This window comes from Spea bombifrons, chromosome 2, assembly GCF_027358695.1.
Source record: "Spea bombifrons isolate aSpeBom1 chromosome 2, aSpeBom1.2.pri, whole genome shotgun sequence".
Lineage (NCBI taxonomy): Eukaryota > Metazoa > Chordata > Amphibia > Anura > Pelobatidae > Spea > Spea bombifrons.
Genome location: NC_071088.1, coordinates 140,656,256 through 140,675,757, shown reverse-complemented (window position 1 = coordinate 140,675,757; position 19,502 = coordinate 140,656,256). Strand labels below are relative to the sequence as shown.

The 19,502-nt window shown below is 46.4% G+C and overlaps 2 protein-coding genes and 3 non-coding genes across 6 annotated transcripts; 2 read left to right on the top strand and 3 right to left on the bottom strand.

Annotated features, from left to right (window-relative positions):
* The first annotated feature begins 932 nt into the window (after window positions 1-932).
* Window positions 933-1,981, top strand: LOC128474416 (olfactory receptor 51E1-like). Of its 2 annotated transcripts, XM_053456748.1 has the most exons (2): window positions 933-959; window positions 1,037-1,981. In XM_053456748.1, exons 1-2 carry the CDS (start codon window positions 933-935, stop codon window positions 1,979-1,981), a joined length of 972 nt encoding a protein of 323 aa, XP_053312723.1. The 2 variants fall into 2 exon arrangements, with proteins under 2 accessions (XP_053312723.1, XP_053312724.1); XM_053456749.1 differs by lacking the exon at window positions 933-959 and having other exon boundaries at window positions 1,025-1,981.
* A 3,244-nt stretch (window positions 1,982-5,225) lies between these two features.
* LOC128475675 (small nucleolar RNA U3) lies at window positions 5,226-5,435 on the bottom strand. Its single transcript, XR_008346723.1, has one exon. It is a non-coding gene; the product is annotated as a small nucleolar RNA U3 (small nucleolar RNA).
* A 1,435-nt stretch (window positions 5,436-6,870) lies between these two features.
* Window positions 6,871-7,080, bottom strand: LOC128475673 (small nucleolar RNA U3). The gene has a single exon (XR_008346721.1). It is a non-coding gene; the product is annotated as a small nucleolar RNA U3 (small nucleolar RNA).
* A 281-nt stretch (window positions 7,081-7,361) lies between these two features.
* Window positions 7,362-7,530, bottom strand: LOC128481125 (U1 spliceosomal RNA). The gene has a single exon (XR_008350893.1). It is a non-coding gene; the product is annotated as a U1 spliceosomal RNA (small nuclear RNA).
* A 5,825-nt stretch (window positions 7,531-13,355) lies between these two features.
* On the top strand, window positions 13,356-17,028 carry LOC128474414 (olfactory receptor 51E1-like). The gene is made up of 2 exons (XM_053456746.1): window positions 13,356-13,483; window positions 15,830-17,028. Exon 2 carries the CDS (start codon window positions 15,844-15,846, stop codon window positions 16,828-16,830), a length of 987 nt encoding a protein of 328 aa, XP_053312721.1. The 5' UTR covers window positions 13,356-13,483; window positions 15,830-15,843; the 3' UTR covers window positions 16,831-17,028.
* Window positions 17,029-19,502: the final 2,474 nt, after the last annotated feature.

Sequence of the window (19,502 nt, the reverse complement as noted above, 5' to 3'; positions counted from 1 at the left end):
AATGTATATCGGCCCCGCGTATATTTATATAATGTATATCGGCCCCGCATATATTTATATAATGTATATCGGCCCCACATATATTTATATAATGTATATCGGCCCCGCATATATTTATATAATGTATATCGGCCCCGCATATATTTATATAATGTATATCGGCCCCGCATATATTTATATAATGTATATCGGCCCCGCGTATATTTATATAATGTATATCGGCCCCGCATATATTTATATAATGTATATCGGCCCTGCATATATTTATATAACGTATATAATTTTAACTTCTTTAGTCTCTCTTTATAACTAATATCTCCAAATCCCCTTATTATTTTTGTGGCCCTCCTTTGCACTTCTATTCTTTTTAAGGACCGATGCCCAGAATTCTAACGCATATTCAAGGTGACGTCTTACCATCGACCTGTAAAGAGGCAGATGATATCCTTTAGATTCTAGCCTATTGTTCTGACATTTCTTCTCCTTTGAAATGCAACATGATGTCACACCAGGTCTCCTGTGATATGATGTCTATTAAGACTATGACCCAGTCTTACCCCAACTGTATAACCTGCCCCGTCTGTAATGCGCCTCTTTTTCTAGTTTATTCTAGTTGGTTTTCCCTTTATTCTCACGCCCCCTTTACCCTCTCTCCCTCCCCCCCATTAGCACCCCCCCATTTATCCTCTTTACTTGTAACCCCTTTTATTATATTTTATTGGTAGAGCGAAGTCTCTGCCTGTCTAGGGAGGGAACGGCTGCTCAATCATAAAGCGATAAACCAAGACGCCTTGTTGAGCGCCTTATCTAAAGCCAATCGCCTAAAAATGACTCCTAACTATGTATGTAGAAGGAAAGTAAAATGGAGAAGTAGGGAAGGAGTGGAGTTTGTTCCAAATAGTAGATATAGTTTGATAATATGATGTAATATGATGACATTGACTTCTCTTGGCCAAATAATGATCCCTCTTCTATTCCAGAACATGACATTTCCATGAGAAGATCAAGAAGGTCTGAGGTCATATCTGGAATGAACTCGTCAAACATCACCGGCTTCATCCTCAGCGGGATTCCGGGTCTAGAAGACTACAATTTCTGGATCGGTTTTCCTGTGCTCTCTATGTACATCGTGGCTGTCTTAGGGAACTGCACCCTCATGTACACCATCAAGACCGAGCCGGACCTACACGAGCCCATGTATATCTTCCTCTTCATGCTGTCCGCTGTCGATCTCTTCTTAGCCACCACAACCATGCCCAAAATGCTGGGGATCTTCTGGTTAAACTCTAGAGAGATCTCCTTCAACATGTGCCTGGTCCAGATATTCTTCATCCCCTTCCTGTCAACTCTGGAGTCTGGAATCCTGGTGGGAATGGCTGTAGACCGCTACATGGCTATCTGCCACCCTTTGAGATACTCCGCCATTTTGACCAACAAAAACATAATAAAACTCACCCTGATGATTGTGGTCAGGGGGTCAGCGGTCATGATTCCCTTCCCGTTGATTATCAAGAGACTCCCTTTCTGCAGTGCTAATGTCCTGACGCACTCCTACTGCCTTCATCAGGAGGCCATGAAGTTGGCCTGCGCCGATATCCGAGTCAACATTATCTATGGTCTGTTTGGAATCCTCTCTGTGATGGGCGTAGATTCGCTCTTCATTTCCTTATCCTACTTTCTAATAATCAAGGCCGTAGTTGGCCTGGTGGAAGAAGCCAGTCTAAAAGCTTTCCGTACATGCGCGGCTCATATCTGCGCCGTCCTCGTCTACTACATCCCGCTGATCGGCCTGTCCGTGGTACACAGATTTGGAACCGCCGCTGTCCCAAACCTACACATACTCTTTGGGAACGTTTACCTCCTCGTACCCCCCGTAATTAACCCCATCATTTACGGCATTAAAACAAAGCAGATTCGCGGCAAACTGCGCCGGATTTTCTGCAAGAGAATGAATTGGACCAAAACTCCCGGGAACCTGTAATCTCCGCTTTAAGATTAATTATAAATTACATTATTAATTATTATAATAAATTACATTCTATATAATATTTCCAGGCAGTTTTTAAAATTGACATGTGAGTAAAATACAGTTGAAAGGGACACTGGGTCTAATACCCCCGCATGCGCAGCCGTGCTCCTATTAGCCCCATCTCCCAGGCATATTTAGGGATTTTACCGGTAACACTTCTAGAAAGTATAAAAATTACTATTTTTGTATAATTCACCTTCTATCTTAGATTCAACGAATGCAAATGTACTTCGTCAGCAGACATCCAATGATGCCATCATACAAACGTTATTTGCATGCTTTGCCTACAACATGAATCTGCGGAAATATTCAAATCTAAGTCCATCCTTAATCTTCATGGCAATAAAAAAGAGAGAAAGACCAGAAAAAAAAGAGGAAGCAGTAAGCCCCTTTTCCATTGGTGGGTTTCTAGATTCTAGGCGACTCTTCCCTCTTTTCACTGGCCTGGGGAATGGTTCTATGCATGTTTAATAAAAGCTGTGGCACAATGCCCCGCCCCACACAATGGTGTCCAGTGTCTTTATTTCTCATGGGTTATTGGGGGGTGGGGTCTTTCTTTGCCCCCTTGCTACAGGTCTAAGCAGTCAAGAAAAACTTCCATACAAAATAGTCTCTGAGCCTTAGAGTATGACATCTAAAATGTCTCCTCCCGGTGAATAACGCTGCACCTACAGCACTGCCAGTTGGAGAGGGAATGTCTCCCTATACAGTGCTGTATAATGGTATACGGTGCCCTGTAATTTGCGGGTTTTAAGGTCCCACAGTAAGTATTTTTTAATTCTGTAAATTGCAGACATGTCCACATCTTACCACAGGGGGGCAGACAGACACCCAAAAGATACCGAGTTACCCTGTTAATATAAGTCTACTTAATGCTCAAATTACCTGGCCAACACATGGTTAATGGCAGGGCTGATGGGAAGTTGGCTTTAAGGCTGGTGGCCACCTAATGTCATAAGTGAGGCCTACGACTAGAGGCGGTGGTTTTTGCATGTGGAAGATAAACGAGAAGTCAGACAGTGACACCACGGCAGCGAGTGTGTGGGGAAGTGACGGCCGCACTATTCACATAGACCGAGAGAGAGGTTTGTTTTTGAAAATTATGCAGATTTTTAGTCAGAAACAGAACCAGACTGGCCAGAAAAAAAAAGGCGAGGTGTCGTTACGTAATCCGTGTCCTGTGTCATCTGTTTATTCTTTATCTCAATCAAGATTCAAAATACAAGTGGAAAAAACACACGTGCTTTGTGCAAAAAACAGTGCAAGCGTGCAAAAGAAAAGGCTATATATACCTTCGTATACACCACACAGTGGGCCCTAACACTAGGGATAGTGTATACAAAAATAAAAGATGCATGCGGAGGTCCGAAGAACAAAAAGTGCTTACCTCAAGTAAGCTTAACCTCACACATCACCATAGCACCCGGCGCCCAGTCTAGGACCAAAGACCGCTGGCAAATATGATGGGGGTAAATGTGATGAAAAACCCATCCACATAAGAATAAGGGTGTAGCAGAGGCATTATATAACACGGACCTACACACACCAGCCAGAAATCCTAAACTTGTAGTACAAGTGTACTACCACAGCTGCAAGGGATTCTGGGTAGGTATATGCAAATACGGTTTGCCTCTATATACACTTTATACATGGAGCAAACGTCGGCTGTTTCTACAGCATTTAATGAATGCAAAAAAACAGAATGTTGCAGAATCTTGTAATACCTTTTTTATTGGACTAACAGTATTTAAAATAATAATTATTTTAAATACTGTTAGTCCAATAAAAAAGGTATTACAAGATTCTGCAACATTCTGTTTTTTTGCATTCGTATACACTGGACTAATACGGCTACCCCAAACTACAGTACAGCATTTAAAAAATAGCCAGGACAGAGGTGCAGAAGCCAGATAACCAATCATGGCAGCTGTTTCTTCAACCACTGAACATACATTACATCCAAGGCAGGCTGCGAGGCAGCGCAGAACGGCAACATCAGCAGCTTGGCCGAGGACGCTCTGTGATGGCGTTTTTGCATGCTTTGGAAAAGCAAGAAGGAAAAAAAACCAACCAGAGAAGCGTGAGTGATGAGACCACACGTTTAAGATTTAAGACCTCCCAGGGGTGGGGCTTATGCAGATATATTGTCTCTGACGCAGGAGCAACACCTGACGAGGCCGCAAAGAGTCTGGGGCGGTACCCTTTTCCCTAACCATAACGGAGGCGTTTCCTGGCAAAGCATAAAGCGTCATTAACACGAGAGGCGAGGCGGCACGTGCTTCTGGAAGGGCAAGCCCCGGTGCGAGGAAAGAAAAGCGAACGGCAGGAGAGGAGGTTGCTGGGTGGCGGTCGCGAGCCTTTGAAGAGCATCAGAAGAGACAGGGTGAAGGCGCTTCCTCCCGGCCTAGGAGGCGCTGAGCGCAGGCTGGGTTGGAAGCGGCAAAGCCAGCTAACCCAACAGATGCGTAGACGGGGTAAGGCAGAGGCCTCTAGCTTAAGCCGCCAGTGTAGCCCCCTTAGGAGGTACATCAAGGGCCACGCCTCGAAAACCACCAGGACATAGCACTACACAGCCAGCAGCCAAGACACCGCCGCAGGCTCTATTGTTAAACCAGGATGACCAGGAGAAATCGCGAACGCAGTACCCCACTACCAGAAATTATGCATGCAAGCCAGATCAGTATGTGTTGCAATAGAAGATGGTGGGGGCACCACTTCCACAGCTCTCGCTAAAGTCGTGGTGGGGGTTTCTGCTCTAACACTTGGCTCTGTGCAGAACAGCTGCTTGGACAAGGTGCCTGCACACAGGAAATTCCTCATTGTTGCCCTTCAGGGAAAAATCTTCCTGTGTTAAGCTGCGCTCGTAAAATCCAGCATTCCCAGAGTGCTTTGCAGCACAAAAATTTGCATGCGGTAGCACCGCCCATCAGCGGGACCTCGCGGCGGGGAAGGAGCTTGTGAAGCGCTTACCCCTTGGCGACCTTAAAGCACGAGCCGGGCAACAGGACTTGGCTATTATTTGATGTTGGTACATAGAACGTTTCCATTAAAGGCTCATGAAACATAGGCAACATAGTACGACGGCATAGAAGGAAGGCCCTCGACGTGGAACAGACGCGGCCATCAAAGAAGCCAACAAACACAATTAAGTCTGTATCCGCAGAAAGCACAGCTCAACGCGTCACTACGAGAAGTAACCACTCAGCTTGCGCGTTCCCCCTCCTAACCTGCTCTCGCGAAGAAAGGAACAGTCATCAAAAGCAACAAGCAGCCGTTAGCCACGGCGCTTGATGCTCGCTTCGCGCTCAGGGGAACGCACGTGAGCTCTTCATCATGGTTACCGAGCCTGACCACTTCCGAGCACGTTTCTCCGGTCGGGCACTATAGAAATGATCCCACCCCACCAAAAGGCATCGCTATATAGCTTGCAGCGACAAACTAAAGCTAAGACATTCGCACAACACCGAAAGAGAAGAAGACTTTGCAATGCATGAATCTTATGAAAACAGACAAAAAAAAAACCAATTCGTAACGCTTTTTCTTAGAAGTCAATGCGTGAAGTAGGCTAGATTGCGTTTATTCAACCACTGAACATACATTACATCCAAGGCAGGCTGCGAGGCAGCGCAGAACGGCAACATCAGCGGCTTGGCCGAGGACGCTCTGTGATGGCGTTTTTGCACGCTTTGGAAAAGCAAGAAGGAAAAAAAACCAACCAGAGAAGCGTGAGTGATGAGACCACACGTTTAAGATTTAAGACCTCCCAGGGGTGGGGCTTATGCAGATATATTGTCTCTGACGCAGGAGCAACACCTGACGAGGCCGCAAAGAGTCTGGGGCGGTACCCTTTTCCCTAACCATAACGGAGGCGTTTCCTGGCAAAGCATAAAGCGTCATTAACACGAGAGGCGAGGCGGCGCGTGCTTCTGGAAGGGCAAGCCCCGGTGCGAGGAAAGAAAAGCGAACGGCAGGAGAGGAGGTTGCTGGGTGGCGGTCGCGAGCCTTTGAAGAGCATCAGAAGAGACAGGGTGAAGGCGCTTCCTCCCGGCCTAGGAGGCGCTGAGCGCAGGCTGGGTTGGAAGCGGCAAAGCCAGCTAACCCAACAGATGCGTAGACGGGGTAAGGCAGAGGCCTCTAGCTTAAGCCGCCAGTGTAGCCCCCTTAGGAGGTACATCAAGGGCCACGCCTCGAAAACCACCAGGACATAGCACTACACAGCCAGCAGCCAAGACACCGCCGCAGGCTCTATTGTTAAACCAGGATGACCAGGAGAAATCGCGAACGCAGTACCCCACTACCAGAAATTATGCATGCAAGCCAGATCAGTATGTGTTGCAATAGAAGATGGTGGGGGCACCACTTCCACAGCTCTCGCTAAAGTCGTGGTGGGGGTTTCTGCTCTAACACTTGGCTCTGTGCAGAACAGCTGCTTGGACAAGGTGCCTGCACACAGGAAATTCCTCATTGTTGCCCTTCAGGGAAAAATCTTCCTGTGTTAAGCTGCGCTCGTAAAATCCAGCATTCCCAGAGTGCTTTGCAGCACAAAAATTTGCATGCGGTAGCACCGCCCATCAGCGGGACCTCGCGGCGGGGAAGGAGCTTGTGAAGCGCTTACCCCTTGGCGACCTTAAAGCACGAGCCGGGCAACAGGACTTGGCTATTATTTGATGTTGGTACATAGAACGTTTCCATTAAAGGCTCATGAAACATAGGCAACATAGTACGACGGCATAGAAGGAAGGCCCTCGACGTGGAACAGACGCGGCCATCAAAGAAGCCAACAAACACAATTAAGTCTGTATCCGCAGAAAGCACAGCTCAACGCGTCACTACGAGAAGTAACCACTCAGCTTGCGCGTTCCCCCTCCTAACCTGCTCTCGCGAAGAAAGGAACAGTCATCAAAAGCAACAAGCAGCCGTTAGCCACGGCGCTTGATGCTCGCTTCGCGCTCAGGGGAACGCACGTGAGCTCTTCATCATGGTTACCGAGCCTGACCACTTCCGAGCACGTTTCTCCGGTCGGGCACTATAGAAATGATCCCACCCCACCAAAAGGCATCGCTATATAGCTTGCAGCGACAAACATAAAAGGTTCCTGGCAAAGCATAAAGCGTCCTTAACACAAGAGGTGAGGCGGCGCGTACTTGTGGAAGGGCAAGCCGTCATGTAAGCTCCCGGAAAGAACGGATAGAAGAGCGAACGGCAGGAGAAAAAGTTTTGAAAAACATTTGAAGAGAGCAAAGTAGCGGTACACTGTCCAGCTCCCCGCCGGGACAAGACCCGGCCGGCAGCCGAGATACCGCTGCGGGCTCTATCGTTAAACCGGGCTGATCAGGGGAAAGCGCAAACGCAGTCCCCCACTACCAGAAATTATGCAGTCGAGTTTCCCGCATTTGGGGAAATCGCAGGGGTCAGCACAGCCGGAGTGCAATGGCTGAGCCTCTTTTCTTTTTTGAGAGACCAAGGTCGTGCTCTTTAGTCGTCTTCTGTCGTGTGTTCATCAATCGTGAAGAAAGGGAGCTGCGGTGATCCAAACTGTGGAAGCTACATGGAGCCGTGTCCTCAATCTTCGTCTTTTTGGGCTGCACTCCCCAAAAGGGATCTGCGGCCGGGATCTTCCAGGATCTCCCTGAGAGGAGATCCACTGAAGTCTTCTCGTCCTCCTGTACGAGAAACTTTCTCAGAAGGAGTAGGGGCCAGAAGGCACACCGCACCCCCTGATCAATACTGGACTGAGTCTTCACTGTAGCTTCTGGTGACCCAATGGTGCCCTCCACTACCAGCCAATGGCTGGGGCAATTTAAGAGTGGGTATAAAAATAGTGCATCATGAGGATCCAAGGTGAATACAAAGTGCTTATCAACCCGTGCAAAGTGATAAAAAAGTGTGCCCCCCCACACACTCATCACAGTGCCGAGTGCCCCAGTGGACCCGTCTTTCCACTCCTTGGATAAGGCAGTTGCCCACAAAGTGAGTGAAATGCGATTCTGGTCTTGCTGCTTTGAACAACTCCCGGTATCTTCTACGCAAAGCAATAGATACATATGTGACATAGAATATAACCCCCCAAAAGCCCTGGATACCCTGGATATAGCTTCTCAGGGGTGGAAAATCCTCTATCTAGCAGCATCTGTTTGCTGAAGGTCTCAATTTACAGATCCTGACATTCACCTCATTCTGCTTGAGGACCATCGTCTGTCGGATCCAAGGTTCTAGAGATGGTCGGTCCCCTGAGGCTCTACTGCTTCCGCTAGTGCCATCACTGGGTCTGAAGAGCAGTCTGAAGGCAGTTGGGTGGTCCCTGTTGGGAGGTCCAGAGGTGGCAGCTCCAAGGCTGGGAGGGCATCCTTCTTTCCCTTCATCTCCTCTTGCGGGCAGAGGTTGCTGTTTCCCTAAAGATCCTGTTGGAAGGGAGGTTAAAGCTTCTTTCTTGAAGGTCCTGCAGGTATCAAGAGCATATCTTGCCGCCTTTCTACTGCTGTTTATCAACGAGGGGAAGAACCTGTAGATTCTTTGCTGGTTATTCAGAAGCTGAAGGCTTCCTCCTTCTACTGGGGTTGGAGTCTTCCTGCGTATTCTGCCTTTATAGCTGCAGAAGATTCCTGAAGATTGGTAAGTTCTCTAAACTCTTCTGGTTGATGTCTTCCTGCTTCTCGGCTAGTTATGACAGCTCAAGCTGCCAGGAGCCCTGAGAACATGGTCTGTACGAAATCTGATAATTGGGTACACACACATGTACAGAACGTCTCGTTTGTGGGAGAGCTCCCCCCATTCCTTTCATCTTCCTGCCCCGAGAACCTTAGATAATGGCACTATATAAATCAATAAATATGAATCATCGCCTAACTGGAGGCAAAATGGAAACCTAACCCTGGCACTCAACGGGTTAAATATAATGGCAGTTATTAATTGTACCTACATGGCACCTTCTCTTTATGTGTACATGAGTTTAATCAGAATATCATGATGACAGCGTGATGACAGCGTGATGACACCGGCTTCGTCTGCCAGTTTCCTGGTTTAGCTTTGATCACTAATTTGCTGTTCATTGAAAATAAGTCAGAAGCCCCCGGATCGCCTGCGTGTTGTTTTCAGGTTAGTGATTTCCCGGGGCCCCGCGTGGCGCTCGGATGAGATTCCCAGTCGCCCAGCGATCCCCGCAGGGAGTTTGAAGCACTTCGTATAAATGTTCCCAGTCTGACGGCTCGGCAGAGCGAATCTACAGGAGGATCGCACCACGGCTTCCACGAGCAGCCACCGAGACCACGAGACACACAGACCACAGGTGAGAGCTGTCAGGACCTACCCCACACAGGGGGCATATGTAGAGTCTCCGGGTTTTTACCCCAGTCTCAGGGTGAATGGGCAGATTCTCAGCATTTTTATCACAGTCTCAGAGTGAATGGGCAGATTCTCAGGGTTTTTACCCCAGTCTCGGGGTGAATGGGCAGATTCTCAGCGTTTTTACCCCAGTCTCTGGTTGAATGGGCAGATTCTCAGGGTTTTTACCCCAGTCTCGGGTGAATGGGCAGATTCTCAGGGTATTTACCGCAGTCTCTGGGTGAATGGGCAGATTCTCAGGGTTTTTTACCCCAGTCTCGGGGTGAATGGGTAGATTCTCGGGGTTTTTACCCCAGTCTCGGGTGAATGGGCAGATTCTCAGGGTTTTACCTCAGTCTCTGGGTGAATGGGCAGATTCCCAGGGTTTTTTACCCCAGTCTCGGGGTGAATGGGCAGATTCTCTGGGTGTTTACCCCAATCTCTGGGTGAATGGGCAGATTCCCAGGGTTTTTTACCCCAGTCTCGGGGTGAATGGGCAGATTCTCAGGGTTTTTACCGCAGTCTCTGGGTGAATGGGTAGATTCTCAGGGTTTTACACCAGTCCCAGAACCCAGAGAATGAAACTGGGGCTGTGTTAGTGCATTCATGAAACCCGGCTCCAACAAAAGAGGGACTGAGCCTCACCCTGGGAGTAGAGCTCAGTGGGACAGCGATGGAGCGTCAAAATGGGGACTGTTACGAGGCATGATAGTTGACCTCGTTGGCTCCTGGAATCCTCCCTCCCGGGCAGAACGTTTTATTTACCTGAAAACAAAGACTAGAAAATCCGCTGCTTTATAAACATAGTATTTCCAATTCCTCTGAGAGTCCCCCTTTCCTCCCCCGATACCCCTCTCTCCTCCCCAGATACCCCTCTCTCCTCCCCCCGATACCCCTCTTTTCTAGGAGGTCAGAATGTTTGCTGGGTATGAGAGGATCGCAGGGTTCTACGGCCCTAAAAGCCGCGATAATGTGTATAGAAACAGCAGGAAACGGATTTATAAATTAAGTTGTGTGGATAAAATCCATAATTCCTCCTCTTAAATGGGTTCTCCTACCACTTTTTTAATTATTCGTCATGTCAGATTAAAAATGTGCTTTCTTGCACTGTTTTCTTTTTTACCCCAGTTGTGGCTTTTGCCCCATAATATAATGTTTTCAGGCAGCTGCATATTAGCCGTTTGTATGATTCTTGCTCTGTTTTTCGCCCTCCAATCTACTACCCCCCCAGCACCTTATCATACTGCCTGTTGGGAACAATAAAATGGCTCTGTATTACTGTATACAGCGCTGGGGATGTTATATTACTGTATACAGCGCTGCTGAGGGGGTTATATTACTGTATACAGCACTGGGGGTTATATTACTGTATACAGCGCTGGGGGGTTATATTACTGTATACAGCGCTGGGGGTTATATTACTGTATACAGCGCTGGGGGGTTATATTACTGTATACAGTGCTGGAGGATATATTACTGTATACAGCGCTGGGGGTTATATTACTGTATGCAGCGCTGGGGGTTATATTACTGTATACAGCGCTGGGGGGTTATATTACTGTATACAGCGCTGCTGAGGGGTTATATTACTGTATACAGCACTGGGGGGTTATATTACTGTATACAGCGCTGGGGGGTTATATTACTGTATACAGCGCTGGGGGGTTATATTACTGTATACAGCGCTGGGGGTTATATTACTGTATACAGCGCTGGGGGTTATATTACTGTATACAGCGCTGGGGGTTATATTACTGTATACAGCGCTGGGGGGTTATATTACTGTATACAGCGCTGGGGGTTATATTACTGTATACAGCGCTGGGGGTTATATTACTGTATACAGCGCTGGGGGGTTATATTACTGTATACAGCGCTGGGGGTTATATTACTGTATACAGCGCTGGGGGGTATATTACTGTATACAGCGCTGGGGGTTATATTACTGTATACAGCGCTGGGGGGGTTATATTACTGTATACAGCGCTGGGGGTTATATTACTGTATACAGCGCTGGGGGTTATATTACTGTATACAGCGCTGGGGGTTATATTACTGTATACAGCGCTGGGGGGTTATATTACTGTATACAGCGCTGGGGGGTTATATTACTGGATACAGCGCTGGGGGGGTTATATTACTGTATACAGCGCTGGAGGTTATATTACTGTATACAGCGCTGGGGGTTATATTACTGTATACAGCGCTGGGGGGTTATATTACTGTATACAGCGCTGGGGGGTTATATTACTGGATACAGCGCTGAGGGGGTTATATTACTGTATACAGCGCTGGGGGTTATATTACTGTATACAGTTCTGGGGGTTATATTACTGTATACAGCGCTGGGGGGGTTATATTACTGTATACAGCGCTGGGGGGGTATATTACTGTATACAGCGCTGGGGGGTTATATTACTGTATACAGCGCTGGGGGTTATATTACTGTATACAGCGCTGGGGGTTATATTACTGTATACAGCGCTGGTGGGGGTTATATTACTGTATACAGCGCTGGGGGTTATATTACTGTATACAGCGCTGGGGGTTATATTACTGTATACAGCGCTGGGGGGTTATATTACTGTATACAGTGCTGGGGTTATATTACTGTATACAGCGCTGGGGGTTATATTACTGTATACAGCGCTGGGGGTTATATTACTGTATACAGCGCTGGGGGTTATATTACTGTATACAGCGCTGGGGGGTATATTACTGTATACAGCGCTGCTGAGGGGGTTATATTACTGTATACAGCGCTGGGGGTTATATTACTGGATACAGTGCTGAGGGGGTTATATTACTGTATACAGCGCTGGGGGTTATATTATTGTATACAGCGCTGGGGGGGTTATATTACTGTATATAGCGCTAGGGGGTTATATTACTGTATACAGCGCTGCTGAGGGGGTTATATTACTGTATACAGCGCTGGGGGTTATATTACTGTATACAGCGCTGGGGGTTATATTACTGTATACAGCGCTGGGGGGTTATATTACTGTATACAGTGCTGGGGGTTATATTACTGTATACAGCGCTGCTGAGGGGGTTATATTACTGTATACAGCGCTGGGGGTTATATTACTGTATACAGCGCTGGGGGTTATATTACTGTATACAGCGCTGGGGGGTTATATTACTGTATACAGCACTGGGGGTATATTACTGTATACAGCGCTGGGGGGTTATATTACTGTATACAGCGCTGGGGGGTTATATTACTGTATACAGCGCAGGGGGGTTATATTACTGTATACAGCGCTGGGGGTTATATTACTGTATACAGCGCTGGGGGTTATATTACTGTATACAGCGCTGCTGAGGGGGTTATATTACTGTATACAGCGCTGCTGAGGGGGTTATATTACTGTATACAGCGCTGGGGAGGGGGTTATATTACTATATACAGCCGGGGTTTCCCCCTATACTGACTCTCTCTTGAAGTTTTAGCTCTGCATGCCGTGTGTCAGTGTACATCCGTGTACGGTACATAGTAACATGTGAACGTGCCGGCGTCCGGTTGGCCAGGGCCCAGCTGGCTACCGTTCTGCTGCCTGTTAATTATAAATTGCGGACGTCTCCCCCGAGCTGCAGCCGCTTCCTCTTTCTCTGGGTTGAAGTCGTGGTTTATCTCTCGCGTATCTTTAGATGTTATCAGCCGACCGGCGGCTTCTGAATGAGCGCTTTGTTTCTCCTCTCTCTATCTCTCTTATCACTTAATTGCGGGTTATCTCCTAAATTAGATTTCTCTCCGCGCCGCACCTGCCCCAGGACACACAGCGCTCACTCTGCCCCAGGACACACAGCGCTCACTCTGCCCCAGGACACACAGCGCTCACTCTGCCCCAGGACACACAGCGCTCACTCTGCCCCAGGACACACAGCGCTCACTCTGCCCCAGGACACACAGTGCTCACTCTGCCCCAGGACACACAGCGCTCACTCTGCCCCAGGACACACAGTGCTCACTCTGCCCCAGGACACACAGCGCTCACTCTGCCCAGGTACATGGCTCTGGCTTTCTCCGTGTTACACGTCAGTTGTGCCGCCATCACACCCGGACCCACGCTTGGCATTTACATGTGAGATCTCGGACCCCTCGCATCCATGAAGAGGTTTACTGGAAAGGTACGGCTGCAGAATTACTAATATGTCACGTATTGGACCCAATCAATGCATTGTAAGCAATTCCCGTGACCCCCACGCGTTCCGCGGCCCGTCTGTGGGCTGTGTAGTAATATTTTGTGGGGATTCCTTCTGTAAAATGAGGAGAGCGCTACGTTATGTAGTTCTGGGTCTCCTCTGCTGTAACTTGAGTTCAGGTCAGAAAGCAGGGTATTGATTTGGGTCAATGTAACGGCGACGGGAAAGCCAAGCGTGGCACTTGCTTTTCTTAAGGCCCCCCCCCCGTGTTTAAAGGGGAAGCTTCCTCTGGGCAGCCATGTTTACTGGCCTCGGCTTTTGTAAAAAAAAATGTCCCTCCCATAGTCCAAGTAACCCCAAAGCCTCCATCTACTCCTGCCAGGCCATACTGCCCCATTTGCCCCTCCTAGGTCATACTTCCCCCATCTGCCTCTCCCAGGTCATTTTCCCCCATCCCCTCACTCATATGTTTCCAACTTTCCACTTTTCTACCCAGTCAAGACCGTGACCCTGTTTTAGTCCAAATTTACTCACCCCCATAAATCTGCCCCACCTGTAATGTGCCTCTTTTTCTATTTTACTAGTTGTTTACTTGTCTCACCTCCCCTTTTTACCCCCTCTCCCTCCCGGCTCTCTCTCCCATTTATCCCCTTCACTTGTAGCCCCGTTTATTGCATTTTATTTGTAGAGCGAAGTCTCTGCCTGGGGAGGGAACGGCCGCTCAATCATAAAGCAATAAACCCAGATACCTAAAGCCAATCGCCTAAAAATAACCCCTAAAAAACCTTCCCCTTAGACTCGGGGCAGTTCTGGGCACCGGTCCTTAAAAAGGACATTATGAAAATAGAAAAAAATGCAAAGGCGGCCCCCAAAAATTAATAAGGGGATTGCTTACTGCATCTTTTATAACTGCGTCTTAGAGGGGATATTATAACGCAGTATAAATATATGCGGGGCCGATATACGTTATATAAATATATGCGGGGCCGATATACATTATATAAATATATGCGGGGGCCGATATACATTATATAAATATATGCGGGGCCGATATACATTATATAAATATATGCGGGGCCGATATATGTTATATAAATATATGCGGGGCCGATATACGTTATATAAATATATGCCGGGCCGATATACATTATATAAATATATGCGGGGCCGATATACATTATATAAATATATGCGGGACGGATATACATTATATAAATATATGCGGGGCCGATATACATTATATAAATATATGCGGGGCCGATATACATTATATAAATATATGCGGGCCGATATATGTTATATAAATATATGCGGGGCCGATATACGTTATATAAATATATGCCGGGCCGATATACATTATATAAATATATGCGGGACGGATATACATTATATAAATATATGCGGGGCCGATATACATTATATAAATATACACGGGGCCGATATACATTATATAAATATATGCGGGGCCGATATACGTTATATAAATATATACGGGGCCGATATACATTATATAAATATATGCGGGGCCGATATACATTATATAAATATATGCGGGGCCGATATACGTTATATAAATATATGCGGGGCTGATATACATTATATAAATATATGCGGTGCCGATATACATTATATAAATATATGCGGGGCCGATATACATTATATAAATATATATACGGGGCCGATATACATTATATAAATATATGCGGGGCCGATATACGTTATATAAATATATACGGGGCTGATATACGTTATATAAATATATACGGGGCTGATATACGTTATATAAATATATACGGGGCTGATATACGTTATATAAATATATGCGGGGCCGATATACATTATATAAATATATGCGGGGCCGATATACATTATATAAATATATGCGGGGCCGATATACATTATATAAATATATGCAGGGCCGATACAAAGAGCTCTTCAGCAATCCGTTCATTAACAGAAACGTACAAAGAACAATCGGTTGTCCTCTAAGACGGAAAGAGTGGAGATTTCATAGATGACAAAGAAAGGGATTCTCTACAGTGAGGGCAGTAAAGGTACGGAATCTGCTGCCGAGAGAGGCGGTTCTATCAGATACAACAGATGCCTCCAAAAAGGGTAAAAGTAGAACATACAGGGGTAAATATGACGGAATGTTTTAGAGCTTCTCGATCCGAGAAGAAATCTGATCGGCTTTTGGAGTCAAAAGGAGGAAGGACTGGTAGAAGGGTGAACATGATAGGTTACTGTGTTACTATATTACTATATATGTTACTTAGAAGGAAACTAAACCGGAGAAGTCTTTGCAAAATAATGATCCCTCTTCTGTTCCAGAACATGACATTTCCATGAGAAGATCAAGAAGGTCTGAGGTCATATCTGGAATGAACTCGTCAAACATCACCAGCTTCATCCTCAGTGGGATTCCGGGTCTAGAAGACTACAATTTCTGGATTGGTTTTCCTGTTGTCTCGATGTACATCGTGGCTGTCTTAGGGAACTGCACCCTCATGTACACCATCAAGACCGAGCCGGACCTACACGAGCCCATGTATATCTTCCTCTTCATGCTGTCCGCTGTCGATCTATTCTTAGCCACCGCAACCATGCCCAAAATGCTGGGGATCTTCTGGTCCAACTCTAGAGAGATCCCCTTCAACATGTGCCTGGTCCAGATGTTCTTCATCCACTTCCTGTCGGCTCTGGAGTCTGGAATCCTGGTGGCCATGGCTGTAGACCGCTACGTGGCCATCTGCCACCCTTTGAGATACTCCGCCATTTTGACCAACAAAACCATAATAAAACTCACCCTGATGATTGTGGTCAGGGGGTCAGCGGTCATGATTCCCATCCCGTTGATTATCAAGAGACTCCCTTTCTGCAGTGCTAATGTCCTGACGCACTCCTACTGCCTTCATCAGGAGGCCATGAAGTTGGCCTGCGCCGATATCCGAGTCAACATTATCTACGGGCTGTTTGTAATTCTCTCTGTGATGGGCGTAGATTCGCTCTTCATTTCCTTATCCTACTTTCTAATAATCAAGGCCGTAGTTGGCCTGGTGGAAGAAGCCAGTCTAAAAGCTTTCCGTACATGCGCGGCTCATATCTGCGCCGTCCTCGTCTACTACATCCCGCTGATCGGTCTGTCCGTGGTGCACAGATTTGGAACCGCCGCTGTCCCAAACCTACACATACTCTTTGGGAACGTTTACCTCCTCGTACCCCCCGTAATTAACCCCATCATTTACGGCATTAAAACAAAGCAGATTCGCGGCAAACTGCGCCGGATTTTCTGCAAGAGAATGAATTGGACCAAAACTCCCGGGAACCTGTAATCTCCACTTTAAGATTAATTATAAATTACATTTTATTTAATATTTCCGGGGAGTTTATTTGTAAATAGAATTTACATGCAAAAAATTTTTTTAGCAAAGGGGTTACGCTCCGGGGGGGGGTCATTGGGGTATTTTGTTTATCTCATTAATACATAATGGAAATTTTATTTTAATTTAACTATTAAACATATTAAATAATCTGTAGATTTTACCAGTAATTTTTTAGCAAGTATAAAAATGACTATTTTTGGATAATTCACCTTCGAGCATGGATCCACTTTTTCAGCAGACATCAAATTATGTCATGTGATGATGTCATCATACAACAAATTCTATCATAGAAACATTGGTTCATCACTTCATCTTCTGTTTAAATTCATAACAATAAAAATAAAGAGAGAAAGACCGGAAAAAAGTTTCTCCAGATGAAACATAGAACCCAGACTCTGCCTGCAGATCGGCCCCCGTCTAGTCGCCTGTTTTTCCTGCTGTAAAGACTCAAACCTTAATTAGTCTCACTGTATTACCCTCTATCACTTCTGCTGGGAGGCTGTTCCAAGTATCTACTGCCCTCTCAGTAAAGTTTATATGTTATGTAACTAAACAAGACTTTGTCATCTCTATATATTTTATTAATATTTTATTCTATGTATACTATAATTATTATACCATTATTGCCTTTTCAGTCTGACGAGCTGTTTCCAGGGCAGCCCCTAGGCCAGGGTTGAATTAGAATTTGTAATACCCCCAATCCTTCTCACAAGAGTTTATTATTTAATCTATAACCCCAATAAAAACATATTACGAGGATGTGTGACAGATCCATCTATCATGATATGTAGGGATTGATAGAAGGGATATTACCATACCTGGGAACTCTCCGGGAGAAGCATTGGATCCCCGGGTCAACATCCGAATCCTCCGACCCACTCCCCGGCCATTTCCCCTTTAAATGTAGGTGTTTACCGCAATCTCACTGGGACCGCCCACTGACATCAGCGAGACCGCCCACTGGCATCAGTGGGACCGCCCACTGACATCAGCAGTACCACCCACTGACATCAGCGGGAGCGTCATCAGTAGGCCGTATCCTGCCAGGGTAGGCCCCAGGCATGGATATGACGGTGGTGCACGATACTGATGTACATTGAGGCATTGAGAATGTGTGTTTAGTATTTTGCTGGGGTATGTAGCACTGGCAGCACCTCCACCCGGCTGGGCATCCAGGCCACGACTACCACACACAGTAATAACCGTAACAGCACGAGGGTGTATGAAAGAATAAATGGCTGATAAAGTCACTCAGGTAATACAAGGGCCGAGGGTACTCCTAACCCGCTGCGTAGGCCGAGGGGAGATCCAGGGTCTGTCAGCCATTTTCTGTGTCTGGATCCTGCTCCCCAGCTCTGTCTGGCGGCACGCACCACATCCGCACCGGATACACACCACATCCACACCAGATTCACGCCGCATACATAAGGGATCCACACACAGGAGTCACACCGGATCATGGCTCAGAGGGATGCTGTCCTTCTCCCTCTGTCTCCCTCATTGATCTGGAAAGTTCCAGCTCAGGGGTCTCCCCATTGGCCTAATTGGTCACATGACCGCCCAGCCAGTCACTGTCGTCAGGTGCCAGAGGAAAAATCTGGGGGATAAACTGGTTTCAGTAGAGGCAGTCGGGGGTCCCGTTTTTTTTTTTGGCTAATGTAAATGCCAGACACACCTGACTTCATTGAGCCAATAGAAACGCTCCGATAATTTAATTTGAGGAAAAATCATATGAAACTATTTTAATAAATCACTAAACACAGTTATATGATTTGTTTTTTAAAAATGTATTTTTTTAATTACAATAAAGACTGGTAAGCTTTTTTGTTTATTACAACTTCCATCACCCTCAGCCAGCATGATAATGAAAAGTATCAGTGGCAGAAAAGCTCCTCCATTTAAATCAATAGAAACGCTAAAGCGAAACTTCAGAAATTGGCCTGGGGTCTCAGGAGGAAAGATGCACAGATGTGCGCTCGAAGGGTTAAAGGGATACCGGGGGGGGGGCAGTTTATACAACTTAAGGTTGAAATTGATGAAACTTGATATTCACCCCAAAACGTACCTAAAAAGATTGTTTAACCGAAAGATGTCACCAGTGTACAACCCCCCCCCAATAATTATTGGTTAATTCTTATTCAGGAAATCAGCCTTATGCCTATCCCACGCAGGGTTAAATGCCCTCACTGTATTAACCTCTGCCACTTCTACTAGAAGGCTGCTCCACTTACTAACTACTCTCTGAAATGCATTCCATAGTTCCCCCAGGGGGGTTAAATGGATCACTGCCAGGGCGATAAATGATTTTTCAGGATTTTGTGGGTTATTTTAGGCTTTAAAAAGTTCTTGTTTGTGTTTTGCGCTGAATATATTTCCTGGCTGGGGTCATATTCTAAAAATTCTAAAGATTATGCCGAGAACCATAGAAACGGGATATTTTACTACTGGTTGTTTCAAATTTACCAGTTTTACCCAGAATTCATTTAACGGCTGAGCAGGTGGAACGCGTTGGTTCTCCATGATCCTTGTGGACATCGAGCGGCTCCTTCTCTTTGTCTCAGTGAGTGGTCAGAACCATACCTCGGAACTTTATGGGTGGCGAGATTCCGGGACACACCCCA